Source organism: Amaranthus tricolor, chromosome 5, assembly GCF_026212465.1.
Source record: "Amaranthus tricolor cultivar Red isolate AtriRed21 chromosome 5, ASM2621246v1, whole genome shotgun sequence".
NCBI lineage: Eukaryota > Viridiplantae > Streptophyta > Magnoliopsida > Caryophyllales > Amaranthaceae > Amaranthus > Amaranthus tricolor.
The window spans coordinates 30,590,486-30,605,714 of record NC_080051.1 but is presented as its reverse complement, the minus strand read 5'-3'; the positions used below and the strand labels follow the sequence as shown (position 1 = coordinate 30,605,714).

The 15,229-nt window shown below is 30.1% G+C and overlaps 2 protein-coding genes across 4 annotated transcripts; one reads left to right on the top strand and one right to left on the bottom strand.

Annotated features, from left to right (window-relative positions):
* The first annotated feature begins 4,625 nt into the window (after window positions 1-4,625).
* Window positions 4,626-7,449, top strand: LOC130812858 (probable F-box protein At2g36090). The gene has a single exon (XM_057678477.1). The coding sequence runs from the start codon at window positions 4,728-4,730 to the stop codon at window positions 5,745-5,747; it is 1,020 nt and encodes a 339-aa protein (XP_057534460.1). The 5' UTR covers window positions 4,626-4,727; the 3' UTR covers window positions 5,748-7,449.
* Window positions 7,450-11,113: 3,664 nt separating this feature from the next.
* Window positions 11,114-14,551, bottom strand: LOC130812859 (small RNA-binding protein 11, chloroplastic-like). Of its 3 annotated transcripts, none has more exons than XM_057678479.1 (4): window positions 14,348-14,551; window positions 12,058-12,126; window positions 11,867-11,973; window positions 11,114-11,785 (listed from the first exon to the last, which is right to left on the bottom strand). In XM_057678479.1, exons 1-4 carry the CDS (start codon window positions 14,472-14,474, stop codon window positions 11,663-11,665), a joined length of 426 nt encoding a protein of 141 aa, XP_057534462.1. In that variant the 5' UTR covers window positions 14,475-14,551; the 3' UTR covers window positions 11,114-11,662. The 3 variants fall into 3 exon arrangements, with proteins under 3 accessions (XP_057534462.1, XP_057534464.1, XP_057534461.1); XM_057678481.1 differs by having other exon boundaries at window positions 11,114-11,728; XM_057678478.1 differs by having other exon boundaries at window positions 11,114-12,126.
* Window positions 14,552-15,229: the final 678 nt, after the last annotated feature.

Below are 15,229 nucleotides of genomic sequence, written 5' to 3'. Positions count from 1 at the left end.
AGCTTGTTGTTCTATTTTTTTCTCTAATAAATAATCAACAGTAAATATTTAATTTAACCAAAATATTTTCTTAAACAACTATTTTATTTGACTAATTATAAAATAACATGTTCAGCTGGTCAAATAAGCCAAAGAAAAAGGAAATTGCTTTTGACAAAAACGCCCTATGTCAGCATGCAACAAGCCAACAAGTTGCAAACAAGTCGGTTTCTACGCATCATGTAATATGATTATGAATGATGTATAAAATCCTTGGTCTTATATGAATGTCTAATGTTTTGATGAGTTAATTTATACTCCATAATCTATATGCCATCATCATTCATCACCATCAGTGAATCATTCGTATATTAATATTATACGCTGACTAAATTACTTTATAATATCTTATATATGTTACTTTTATTATTTAAATAGAGTATAATTTACCACCATCAAACTTATTAGCTTAATAGTGTACATATGTGAAATATTTATGTCATATGTGAAGACTAGTATCCATTTATACTACTTACTACTAATACAAAAAAATCCTTGTAAAAGCATAGTTTATTTGTTTAGTCTGGTGATTTCACTAAATCGGTTAACATAATAGTTAGATCATTAGATGTTTAAGTCATATTTGGGTTCATCACTCTCCTACAATCTAATAAGGTGGTTACGTTATGCATGTCGTTTTGAGTTGGCTGTATTATAAATGACTTCTCATATACAATCCGAAAATACATGCATGTATCAATTATAAAATCATGTATTAGGTAGCGAATTACATCAATAATATAAAACAAATTTTGGATTAATCTAGTGGTTGAAAATTTTCTCTTTCACTATTAGTGACAGAATTTCAATTTTTACTACCTATCTCTTCTTAGTCTATAGTGATTCTCTAGCCTACCACGAAATAAAAAAAAATTATATTTTGAAATCAAAAATATTATGAACTTATATATATACTTTTTCTTACAAGTCAAAGTGTATGGCACTTCTTGTTACCCACCTAAAGAGTCCTAAAAATAAGATAAAAACAAAAAAGTAGTTTGTAACTAGTAAATCATCCAAGGGTAACATCCTTCTTTCTTGATGACTTATAATTGGAAGGTTGTGAAAATGGGACGGTATTTAATAGTCACGGGTTTTAAAGCCATGATAATAGACATCATCAAACAACTCGTAGTGAAAAGTTTAAATTCGTCATCCTCAACTTCTATTTAGTAAACTTATGTTTATGTTGACAAAATTAAGTCTCATTAAAATCAATAATGCAAACATGAAAATTAATATATAAATCAGTAAAAAAAAAGTTTAATATCAATAATTAAGTTCAATTTCGTAAAAATGAATTTATTAATTATTTATTAATTAAGTTCAATTTCGTAAAAAAACTTTCTTTGAGGATGTTTTTCTCATGTCTTTGTCATTAACACAAATCAATTTAGTTTAGTTCACTACAAATATATTTAATTCCCACTTCTCTCTAAAATATTCTCTTAATAATTCAATCATATATTTTTTTAGTACATTCAAAATGCAGGTTCTTTCAATATTTCATTTCATTTTCCATTATTGTATTTCAGTTCAAATAGGTTACTTTGTTTATGTTTATGATCGTTTTTGTGTTATACTCCCTCATATTCAACTTATTAGTCCTATTTACTTTTTTTACATTTATCGAGATAATATTTTAACACTTAATGTCTCTAGTTATACTTACCTAAAAATTATGAAAATTTGATATTAATTATCCTCGCATTGAGAGAAATCAAATAAGATTGCACTTGACAATATATTAACTTATAGATTAAGAATAAAATATATAATAAGAGTGATAAGTGAATAGTAACCCAAAAATAAATGGGACTAATGAGAAGAATAGAAAAGAGTATGTGATTCTCTAATTAAAATTTAAGTATCAAGAATAACTAAAGTCAACTCAATCAAGATTTAAGATGAAAAACTAGCAAACAAAATGAGAAAAATGAGTTAAATAATCAAGTAAATTTAATAAGATGATGCGAGAAAGTTAATCTTCACAAAAATAAATGGTTGTCGTGGCAACATGTTAATTCCTTCATTATTAGTTGCAACATTGACAAAATTGACACTATTTATTCATCACTCTTAATTTGAGATTAGTTTTTAATCTATAGTTTAAAATATATTCAAGTGAGATCTTGTTGGATTCATCTCATTGCAAAGATTATTAATATCAAATTTTTATAATTTTTTATTATACATAATTAGAGATATTAAGAATTGAATTAGTGCATTAGAATGCGTGAAATAGCAAATATTAGAAGTAAATTGAAACGGTGAAAGTCTAAAATTAAGCATGTTTAATTTAATCAAACGTGATTAGCGTTGACTAACCAAAGATTAGGCAAATCATATGAGTAATGAATTTGATGATATTGTTGGCGGCTCGGATTTAATAGTACCTTAGCTCGAGTTAAACATGCCCAATTGAATGAGCTCGTGCACCACGAGGTTTCTGAACCCCTCTTCCCCCATTTTCGTCAAAAAAAATAAAATGTATCTAAAATAAGAGCTAACATATAAGTATATTGTAAAAAAAAAAAATTCCTTTCTAAAAATTCAAGACCACAAATATATATATATATATATATATATATATATATATATATATATATATATATATATATATATATATATATATATATATATATATATATATATATGACGTTGTATTCTTAAGTGGGGGTGAGTGTAATGCTCTAAATTTAGCTTGAAAAATGATTGATAGATTACTCATACCAACAAGGTGCATCTTTTTTTCTAGGGAGCTCATTTGTTAAAAACTCCACAGTTAAGCGTGCTTGGTGGAGAGCAATCTTGGGATGGGTGACCTCCTGGAAAGTTTTCCCATATCCTTATAATAGTACTAATAGTGAAAAAAAGTATTAAGGTTGTTCCATTGCTCATGTAAAGACTTTATTGGTTGCAATTTGTAAGCAAAAATATTGGTATTAAATTATTAAATGTAAGTGGACATTAGTACATGACCTTTGATTATAAGTGGGAAAGGTTATTTGGTTAGTGAGTGTAAGGAAAGGTATAAGGATAGACAAGTGAACAAGGAATTTGCACCAAATGGAAGTTTGGCCTTTAATGAGATATTTAATCTAGTGGTACAACATGCCTTCTATAAAGATGATCAAGTCTTGTAGCTCATGGAGGTCGTGAGATAAGAGAATTTGATAAACTTGATCTTGATGTGTGGTGATTTAGATTATTAGAATATACATATGAATCAAAGGGATATAAAATTAATCATATATATCCCTCAAGAAATCATTTTATTGATTAAAATATCCTCTTTTTCTGGTTAATTCAACTTATAATTCATCATCATCATCGTATTCAGTGTATCCAGTCCATAAAAAATTATAATCAGAGTCTAAGGGGAGAAGAAAGACGACAATTCATACCCATAAAAAAGAATGGGACAAAGAGTTAATTCCACCCATAATTGTACCCGTAAATAAATATTTTAACCATTCTTCTCCTTTGTTGATGATCGATTTTGATTGTTATGAAGAAATTTGAGTTGGTTCATGCGCTGAATCGTTCAGTAATAAGATTTAAGTTAAGTCTTTAAAAAAAAAGATTTATATGACTTTTTGATTAATAAGTAGTTTAATTTCAAATTTCATCTTAAAAAATTACCTGAAACTCCAATTCGATACAACTTAAAGTCATAATCATCATTATCAATATAGTATGCCACTTGAAAACAAGATACAACTTAATTATGTTACCTTTGCAATCAACACGATTGGATTCTCATTTTCAGGAAGTTTCTCACTCAATAAATTCAATCTCAAACTAATCCCAAACAATATATATATATATATATATATATATATATATATATATATATATATATATATATATATATATATATATATATATATATATATATAACTCTAATTTTCACCTACCAATCATGATTCATACACAATCCAAAACTTGACAAGATCAAGTTTAAGAAATGCTAACAATCTTTCTTGAATTAATTATAAAGATTCACACATCTTTGATATATCTTTCCTATATTCTGTGATGATCAATTTAATTAATTTGGATGTAACATGAATGATATATTAATGATCATAATGTATAAACCAACAACTAAAGTGTTTCATAAGATGTTTATTATAAAGAACAATAATATATTTGAAAGAGTAAATTAAAAAGCAAAATAAATAATAAAAATAACATAATATATATTTTAAAATGTGATTTGATGAATAATTCTAAATTTTATGTTAGAAAGATAATATATCCTTGTTAAGGAACGTGTTGGGGGATTTCTTTAGCCAGATAATAATAGTCTCCTCCATTCTCCAATGTCTATAATGTATACTACATACATTAATTTATTTGATTGAAACCTCTCTTAACCGAGTAAGAGTCCTTTGAATCCCATATTAGTCAATAATTCATCACACAAATAAAATATATATTATTCCATCCTCTTTCTTTTTCTTTTCATTTTTTTTATCAAAAATCAATCTAATTAATTTTTAAAAAATAAAAAAATCATATTCAATGTCTCATTCACACTCTTTGATACACCCCACCTTATATTACTATATATAAACCTCTAAAATTCATAGCAATTTTGTCCACAACATTCAACATTCTTTTAGGAAATAAACGTTCAACATTTATCAACCTTAACCGCAATTAACTTCACATATAAACCCATGTCATCTCCTCCCATCATCACTTCTTCTTCATTTTCATCATCCAACCCATTTTCTAGCCTTCCAGAAGATGTGATTAGGGCCCACATATTCCCTCGTTTAGACGGGTGTAGCTTAGCTTCTGTAGGTTGCGTCACACCGGAACTCCACTCTCTTTCTTCTGACCACCAACTTTGGTCCCACATATGTCACTCTAAATGGCCATCTACAACTACTTCAACTCTAACTCATCTCATTTCTTCCTTCAAAGGTGGGTCCCGCTCTTTCTTTTCTTTATCTACTCTCCCTCCTAATCACAACATTCCATCTCCATCACCATCGTTATCCGCTCTTCCTGATCAAATAATCTCAGCCGTTGATATATTCTACCGTGGAAAATGCATCTTCAGTAAAGTTCAAGCGACAGAAACGGTGAGTGGGTGGTTCAAGTGTTCTCCCTTTCGAATTGACTTGGTGGGTCCCAAAGAAGCTGTCCCTACACCAATCAGTAGGCCTAGCCATGAAGATACGTGTCAGAATCTCTATGCTGACCTGGAGCTGAGCTGGATTGTTGTGGACCCTACTGGTCATAAGGCGGTCAACGTGTCAAGCTTACTACCTGTATCGGTGGAACGACACTGGCTAAGTGGGGAAGTGCACATACTGTACGCAACCGTAGTTTGTGGTCATGTCACGTGCAGTGTGGAGGTCACGTGCGTAGGAGGAGGTCCTGGTGGCCTCGTGTTACACGTGACTGAAGCTTGTCTGAAAATGGAGGATATAGATGGAGCCCACTTGAATGGGAGGGACAGTTTGGTAGTTTTACAACGAGTATTGGAGGGTAAAAGAGGAAATTTGTGTAGTGAAAATAGAAAAATGGGGAAAGTGGAAGAAGGAAGAAAAAAATATTTGGAATTTTTGGAAAGAAGAAAAGAGAGAAGAGAAAAGATATTGAGAAGAGAAGGAAGGTTAGATAATTTGTGTGTTATGATTGGGAGTTTTCTTTTTGTGGGTCTTTTTTATTTGCTGTGTTTTTATTGAAGATAGTTTTACAAAAAGGAAATATTTTGAAGAAATATAGAAAATTGAATTTAGATTTTAGACAGATTTAATCATGAAAAAAACATGATTATTTCTTACTTTTCAAATATGTATCATTTTCTGTTACCCGAATGTATAAAAGAAATATATACTGAAAATATAAGAAGTGAAAAATAAAAATAGAATCACGATTGCTAGAAAATTTGGCAATTTATTTCATTGTTGATGAACTTTTAGTTTGTACAAAAAATTTCCCGCCTTTTTGTTTGCTTTTTTTTTTTTTTTTATATAAATTTACCTAAAATAATTTATCTTACTCACAAGTTTTCTGGAATAATTTCAACTCTCCAAGTTTTTTTGCAATAATTTCAACTCTCAATTAGCCATAGATAATACCATTTATTATTTCACTTAACCCTGTTGTTTGGTTACCCACTATCGATTTTAGTTGGTAATAATATTTTCTTTTCTTTTATTTTTTAATTTACCATTAAACATTCAACTACTTGCCATTAAACAAAACCTCCCAAATAACTTTTGATCTTCTCTCTCTCCTGTAAACCCATTCGAATCCATTCTCTTGTGATATCTTCCATCTAATCTCCATCTCCTATAAACAATACCATTGGAGCTCGCTGCAATTCTCTCATCTCCAAGCTACTTTATGCAATTCTCCTTTCCAAATGGTAAGTTAAATCTTATAAATTCTGCAATTTTGTTTATTGTCAATTCAACCTAATAAAATTTTATTTTTTTTATTGATTTGTTGTTCATAGTTTCTTTGATGAAGTTACTATAAAATGGTGGTATGGTGGGGTATTTAAGAAAAATAGGGTTGGATTAGAGCATGTGGGTGGTATGTGTAAAACAATGAGTGTAGACCCAGATAAATTGTCTTGGTTTGAACTTAAAAGGAATCGTTAAGCAAGATGTGGGTTACAGGCCATATTTTGATTACATCTTGGGGTTTTCCTTGTAATTGAACTCCTACTTGAAGAAGAATGGGAATAGGTGATGCTCTTCATGAAAGAAAATAGGAATGAGATTGATTCAAAAAAAACATAAAAATGTTCTTGAACTTGAAGAGGCTGTTGCTGTATCCATCAATGGAGATACTAAGCATTGAAGAAGGTTGATGACAACGGTCATATTTTGACCTACTGCAACCGATAAACAAAACCCAAACAATAATACAGGTTAAGTGAAATAATAAATAGGATTATTTATAGTTAATCAGTAATTGAGATTTTATAGAAAAATCGTAAATAGGTTAAATTATTCTGTTTGAAACTTGGTCTTTGTGTTATTATGGAAGGCATGTGAATTATGAAGTACATTCGAACGCAATTAGAGACTTCTAACTATCTAAGTTTTGTAAATGTGGGTCCAAAATCCTAATGTGGTGTTTCCTTGGCTGAAACTGATTGTTTTATAGGCTCATTATAAAGAACATCTCATACAATATCAATCACATTTTCGAAAAGTGTTTAAATAGCAAAAAAAACTACTCTATCTAGCTTTTTTGTTAGTTTTTGGCTTGTTAACCCACATATTCTCTAATAAATAACTAACAACCAATACTCTTAAATTTACCAAAAATCTCCATTAACAGCTAGTTTTTTCAACTAACTTAAAAACCACAAAAGCAGACAATTTTTTCAGCTGATTAAACAAGCCAAAAGGCAACATCGAACAGCCAACAGCCAATTATCAAACACCTCCTTTATCTAATGTAATTGCTAATTTCATCCATATATGAATCTAAAATAAATATACATTCTTTCAAGAAATCCTACGTTTAACATACGTCTATCAAACTCGACTAATACCATATTTAATCATAATTTCATCTCAAGCGACTACTAAAAAATTTGCATATATATATATATATATATATATATATATATATATATATATATATATATATATATATATATATATATATATATATATATATATATATATATATACATATATATGTATATATATATATATATATATGTATATATATATACTTATTCATTTCATGTTACATCATTGATTGTAGCTGTAAACTTATATTAGCAACATTTAACCTCCTCTTAAGCTTCAAGAAGTTAAAAACTTTTCAACGAAGAAAAAGCATCAAGTATGAATTTATGATAGATTAGTTGGTAGCCATGACCATAGACGAGTTAATTAGTAGTTTAATAGTACCATTTGTTGCAATGAAAAGGAATTGCATACTACATTAATGCTACTTGGTTTCTTGTTAGTCTATTATTTAGAAATTAAGTGGGAAAACTTTATACTCTAATGAATAGTAGGACTAGTAAAATACTATTGCTATAACAGATGATGTAAGATATGTATTTTATGTCAATTTGGGAGTAACTTTATTAATAACATACAGTGATTTAATAATCAATATGAATTATATATTTTTATTGTTACCTTTGATTTCTCATTTAATTGGTTTGATTTATATTTTGAATGTAATCTAGAAGTATATAGTAAGTCCTACTAGTTTTTGAACTTATTGTTATAAAATTAAGTTTCTAACTTGATAATTATTTTAAATAAGTTGTCTCTAAATGTATAGGTTGAACTAGTGCTTAAAGGCTCTCTCTTCTACTCTTATAATAAGAATTTAATTCTCATTACTTATAGGACATAAAAGAAATCTTCTAGCCCTAAATCAAAAATTAAAGGAAAAGTTATCGAAATAATTCGATATTTTACTCATTTGCTATGAATAATCTTACTTTTTAATTATTTTCCATTAATCTAACAAATGTGAAATTATTAGAGGAGTGAAAGATTTTGTTATTTTCAAGAATTTAACCAAAATTAAATTGTTAATTTCAAGTGCACTTTACTCATATATTCATCATATACACCTTTTATGGTTCTGATTTTCTTAATCTTGTGTTGTACTATAACAATAATACCTTATTTAATGACTAAAGTTTGTAAATTTAAATCGCATTTACACTTTTCTCTTGTTTCCCGGAAAACAATCCTTTCCTTATTTGTCTTGGTTTTCCAATAAAATGTACTTTTAGTAAATCATGTAGGAACAACCAACTATCAATTTCCAAACATTTCGATAGCAGATGTAGAGCTCTACTATAAAGAAACATGAATTGTTGTACGTATCCCAATTTTTAACAGATTATTAACATACAAACTTCTTATATTAAGCTTATTTTACTGAGAAACAGCCTCTCACAAGAATAACTCACGTATTTAATATAATTATCCTTAAAGCAGGTCCATTGTGTTGGAGATCAGAACATCCAGAATCCAGACCATTATGGTCCTCACTTAAAGCCAAGCCACAGCCCACAAAGGAGATGAAGATAAAGGAATGAGGATAGGGCACACATTACTAGGCATTATTAATTATTACGTTATTCATCACTTCAGCTACAGGCTACAGTGTCAAATTCACGTAATTACTTCGTCACTCACTCAATAAAATATTTTTATACTCCTATCTTGATAGTTGAGATAAGTATTACTCCTACAGTCCAACTTATTCTTAATTCATCTTGATTTCAATATTTATCATAACAATTTGCTCATTTTTTTCATTTTAGTTTATCCATTAAACTTGCTCTTTTTTTTATTTTTATCGTTTTAATTTACATTCTCATTCCGATTCCATCCACAAATTTCTCTAAATTCCCCGTGAAAACTGAAACATACATTTTCGCCAATTTTTACCACTTTTCCTTATTTACACCTTTGTGCAGGAGTAAATTTGACGAGAATAGAGGGAGCAGTAACTACTACTACTCTTTTAATTAAGTAATGAACTATTAAATCAAAATCAAAATCATTTATGAACAACTTTTTTAAGCAAAAGGTATCAGTGAACGAGCAAAAACTTGAGAAAACAAGTATTTTTGTACTAAAGAAACTTTTTTATGGGGAAGCAAACTAATCTTGCATATCCAAGACTAAAAGTTTGCCCCTCAGAATCATAGGATTGCCTAGAAGTTTTCTCTTCCGCACTTAGGATCGTCGACAGAAATTCGATTCTAATGACCTATAGGGTGATCAATCCCCCCTCCCTTGCCTGTAAGAAATAGTCTTAAACCCAGTTTCGAAAAAGTTATGCCCTTTAGAGATGGAATCGTGGAGGGAATAATCCCAAAGAATGGAGGACGGACTAGGTCTCATTCCCTAAAGCATCAATGAGAATTCTGAAACACTCTCTTCCCTCCAAAGCACACAATCTCATAGTGGATCTTATGCTATGTTTGGATGAGACAGTTGGAGAGAAGAAGGGAGGAAAATGAAGGGATTTTTTTCCGTACAAATAGGAAAAGGGAAGAGGAAAAAAAATCAAGGGGAAGAGTATTTGAAGAAAAAGGTCCTTAAAATTTGTTATAAGCTAAATCTTTTGAACAAAAACATAAATTAAAAGGAAAACACACCAACATATCCCTCCTTTCTCTTTCTTTTCCTACTTTTCTAAAAGTGTTACCCAAACATACTCTTAATCATAAAATGTAGCAACAGCATAACCTAGAATTTGATTTCAACCCTAATGAAGAACCTAAGCTCCCAAAATCATTAACCTGCATACAATCAATTCAAGGATGGAGGTTCATGCCTGATCAAAATTGACCTTAAGGATAAAAAGAAAAAGATATCCTATTGAGAAAATGATACTGCTATGTCTTATGCTAAAAGAAGGGTCTACACTGCAAGCATTAGCTACCCACAGCTTATTGGATTCGGCACATAAGAAACTGCGGTTTTGCATCCAAAAATTCAATCTGCTAAAACTACAATGCAACTAGTTCAAATATGAGATCAAAAAGAGATTGATACACTACTCTCTTGGGGAAAAAAACTAAGTAGGAATGATGCAAATCGGATAGAGAAACTCTAATTATAACATATTGGCTTTGTACTTACTTTCTGCGCTAAAGAGGAGCCGAGGAAGCAAATCTGTAACAAATGGCTTTTGGAAGGGGTATTGTAGCAATCACCTAATAATTAGTATTATAATTATTTCGAGTTAAAACTTAGAAATAAGTATTAGAAGTACTATAAATAGAAAAGGGTGAGAGAAAGAACATTCAGATTTTTTGTAAAGAAATTAGATGAGTTCTTGTCTTCTTGATTCATATCTTTGAGACCCACAAGCCTCTCGAAAGCTTGTACTATCATCATAATCTTTCTAGATTACCATTATATGTTTATGATACAAACAATTTACACTCACAAATTCACATTCAACTATATTCACACAAATTATGCCATTTTCACATTTGAGAAACGGTGATGGTGTGTTGTTGTATTGTACAATGGACTATGGAGTAGTAATAAGTTTTCACCAAACAATTGATAAAGGTAGAACATTTGAAGTATACGAATGCGGAATCAATAACTATAGTATTATTTCAATCTCAAAATATTCAGTCCACCAAAATATATGAACTGGAAATAACTAAGATAGTAATATCTATCCTACAGGAATCAGCAAAAACTGTTTTAATTCCTCTTCTTTCCTAAACTCGCAAACATGGAAACTTGGTTACCATAATAAAATGGATACAAAGGCTATTGCAATGCAATTTATATGTGAAGACCTGACTGATTAACAGAACAACAAACCTTCGACTGATGCGAAGCAACTGAACCTTCCACTGTCTCTAGTCTCTAGTCTCAAGTCTCTACTCTCTACTCTCAAGAGATTAGACTAGTATGCATGATAGAAAGGAAACGGAACACAAGCCCAGTGCTTTCAGATAACTCCATGAACATAACATGCTATCACCTATAGGACCTTTAAACATCATCTGAAACTAGAAAATTAAGGCCGGTAGTGTGCTAAGGGTTGTTTTATTTTCGTTTGCAGAACTAAGGAGTAAGGAGTGCCATTAAATGTTAGGCAAATAGTTGAACTCGTGTTTCCATCACTTCAATGCTTTCGCATCATGTACTTGTGTTTCAGGTGGTCCTCGTGCTACAGGAATTCCCTCCTGAAAATTGCATTTACGCTTTGCATAACTCACAAAGATAACACGACCGTGTAGTTGCTGCAAGTTTACAGCAATCATCTAATACGAGGATTATAACTATATTGAAACATAGAGCAGCTTAAAATACAAAAGACATACTTTTCCATTCATCTCTGTCAAGGCTTTATCAGCCTCATCTTCTGATGCATAAGTTACAAACCCAAAACCCTTGGAACATTTTGAAACATGATCTTGTAAAACTTGAGCTGTCAAGCAGACACAGTACACCATTACCATCATCAAATAGGAAGTGAGCCGAACTAGAGAAAAATATAGAGTGAGTACTTTACCTTGTATCACTTGCCCATACTGCGAGAATGCTTCAGATAGTGTCTTCTCTGTAGTATAAAATGAAAGTCCTGGAACACAAAAGCAGACAGATTATTAATCATATAGATGTTTGGCCTTCTTGTTGGGGTCAATGAAAAGCCTAGGCATCTTAGGTATTACACCAGCCACATTTAGAGTGCTAAGATATTTTCAAACAGGAAGCTTGGCTTGTCTCTACTTAATTGGAAATGCAAGTGAGTGGCAAAGCATCCATGAAGTTTGGAGCTTAAATAATGACAAATATCACGGAAAAAAAATATATATAGACACAAGATCAATGCATGCTACCTGCGCCATGAATGAAAAGATGCATAAATTTCAGATGCATCCGTGAACCATTAAAAAGATGACTGATATTTTTGGTAATTGAATTAGTATTTTAGCTTTGTGAAAAACAAAAAAGGCTTTAAATTTTGAGAACTATGTATAAGGAATATATATATATATATAAGGAATATATATATATATATATATATATATATATATATATATATATATATATATATATATATCCTTGAAAAATATAAGTGTTATTAGTAGAGCAAGCAAAGAGCACCAGTTGTCAAAAAACAATTTTAAATGTATCAAAAGAAAGCCGAGAGTACTTTAGTTCCCTTAAACCTTTATAAATCACTTTTAACAAGCCAAATCTTATACCTCCTGGCTGCTGCCTATCCCAAAAGAACTAAAGAGGGTCAACAGAGTTCATTTTCCAATGAAATCAATGCTTTTAGTATTGGTCTTAAATGTAATTTAACAAACCTAAAGAATTGAAATAGGTAAGTCTAATAACTTAAATTACAAATTAAAAAATCAAATAGGTAAGTGCTATATGCCACGTACAACTATTACATCTTCAAAGTAACAAACTAACAATTTATCAACATGTTTGTCTTCTTAGTGAGAGAAGCTACAATTTGTAGCAAAAGCTTCCTTAACTGAAAACTATTGTGTCTCATCATACATAAGACAAATATAAAATTAGTACTTTCACTGTTTTTACAAAATATATGTTGAACTTGTCACAACAAGCCCAAACTTCGTGTTTGGCAAGATATTGACCCAGGGGTATTAAATATTTAGGAGCAGCAATTCATCCGCCAAGTCTAGATCTTGGTTATACATTACAACAAAACATAGAAAACAAACTAATTGAATCATGTGCATTAATTATTTATGTGAAATGCAGATGATGTCAAACAACCCTTTTATTATTACAAGGGTAAAGAGCTACTTAGTGGCATTGAGATGGTGAAATGACGTTGTGATTGTTTGAAGTATGTATATATGCTAAAAAAAAGGGGGAATTCTGACATTGCTGCTTGAAATCTGAAGATGAAGACCAACTATAAAGACATAATCCAAGAAGGTAACACATCTCCATTGAAGTTAAATTTTCAGTTTAGAACCTCACGAAACCTATAGTACTCATCTAGTCATTCATGGCATTTCAAATAAACCCTAAAAGTAACACGTGCTCGCATTACTTAAACAGTGGATGGTGATTCTCAATGGTGTAGTATTTGGAAGCAGCCATCGGTCAAGCAACTTTTCAAGCCAGCATTAAGGCGTACAATCTCAACAACACCCCAATTCACACCATACACGGAGGAGCATCGCACAGTCCTTAAAGTATGGAGCAACTATGATTATATAAAATATTGGCAGAAACAGTCATTAAACTTCTGAAAACCTAATTGTTTGTTATTCGTGATTTTACGAGGTCAGGCTACTGGTTTCTAATGTATGAGGCCTTACCCTTGTAACTATTTATGAATTGTAGTAAGGCTCTATCAAAAGATCAAATAATACACCTTTTCCCTCAATTCAGTAAAACAAATACAACTTGGATTACTAAAGAATAGTTTATATAATGATTTCACATAAATTAAGCCTCATAATCTCCACATCTCGGAACAATCGTCCTTAGAAAGAAATAACATTCATGCTCTTTAAATTCACCCAATTCAGCGATTCACACTCATTGGACTAATCACCAACGCAATTCTACATAAATCAAAGGAATTCCAATTTCACATTCAGTGATAAGATGTCAACTTGATTTCCCTAAAAACGATCAATTCAGCGGTTAGAGATTAAAAACTGAAAAATGCATCATTATCCTCTTAGGATCAAACAACAACCTAACTAAAGTTGCGAAACGAAATTAAATTTTAAAACGAAAAAAAAAAAAAGCATGTAAATGCGATATATTAAAAAAGAAAAACAATACAAAAGATTGGAAAATACCTCCGATAAAGAGCTTGGAAGCTATGCCTCTGCGAGAAAGTAGAGACGAAGGCAGGGGATTAGGTATTGCGCGGCTGCTAATTATGAAGGTTGAACTCTTGATCATACTCCGAATTAGCGCCGCCATTAATGGCAATGCTGCATCGAGAATCAGTGTGGACACTGCGGAAAGAAAAATTAGTCAGAGTCGGTAAAATGATTTAAAATTTTTTTTTTGTAGGTGACGTTTATATAACAATAATAATAATAATAATAATAATAATAATAATAATAATAATAATTATTATTATTATTATTACTATTATTATTATTATTATTATTATAAATAATATCAATGACCCTATATAGGGTCAATGTAAATTTGTAATGTTTAATTACTGATAAAGTACAAATTGGATATATTTTCAATTATTAGAGTAAAGTTGCTCATGAACCTTTCTATGAAAAGAAGTGAAATAAATAAAATAAATTAGTTTAAATAAGAAATCATATACTCCCTTTAATTCTTTTCAATTGTCCCATTTAGTTTTAGCACACTATTTAATGCACTAATTTAATTTAAATATCTCTAATCGTGTATAATTAAAAATTATAAAAATTTGATATTAATAAAATTTATATTGAGACGAATCAAACAAGATCCCACGTGACTATATTTTGACATCTAGATTAAAAATAAAATACAAATTAAGAGTGATCGATAAATAGTGTCAAAAAACTAAATGGGACAACTGAAAAGAATTGGGGGAGTATAATATTTGGACATAATGAGTAGTAATTGTTTGCTTTTTTCATAAAAATATAAATTTAAAGTTAATACAAGGATATAAGATTTTTATAAGATATAATAATACTTGTTAATGTATATATACAAATTAAATG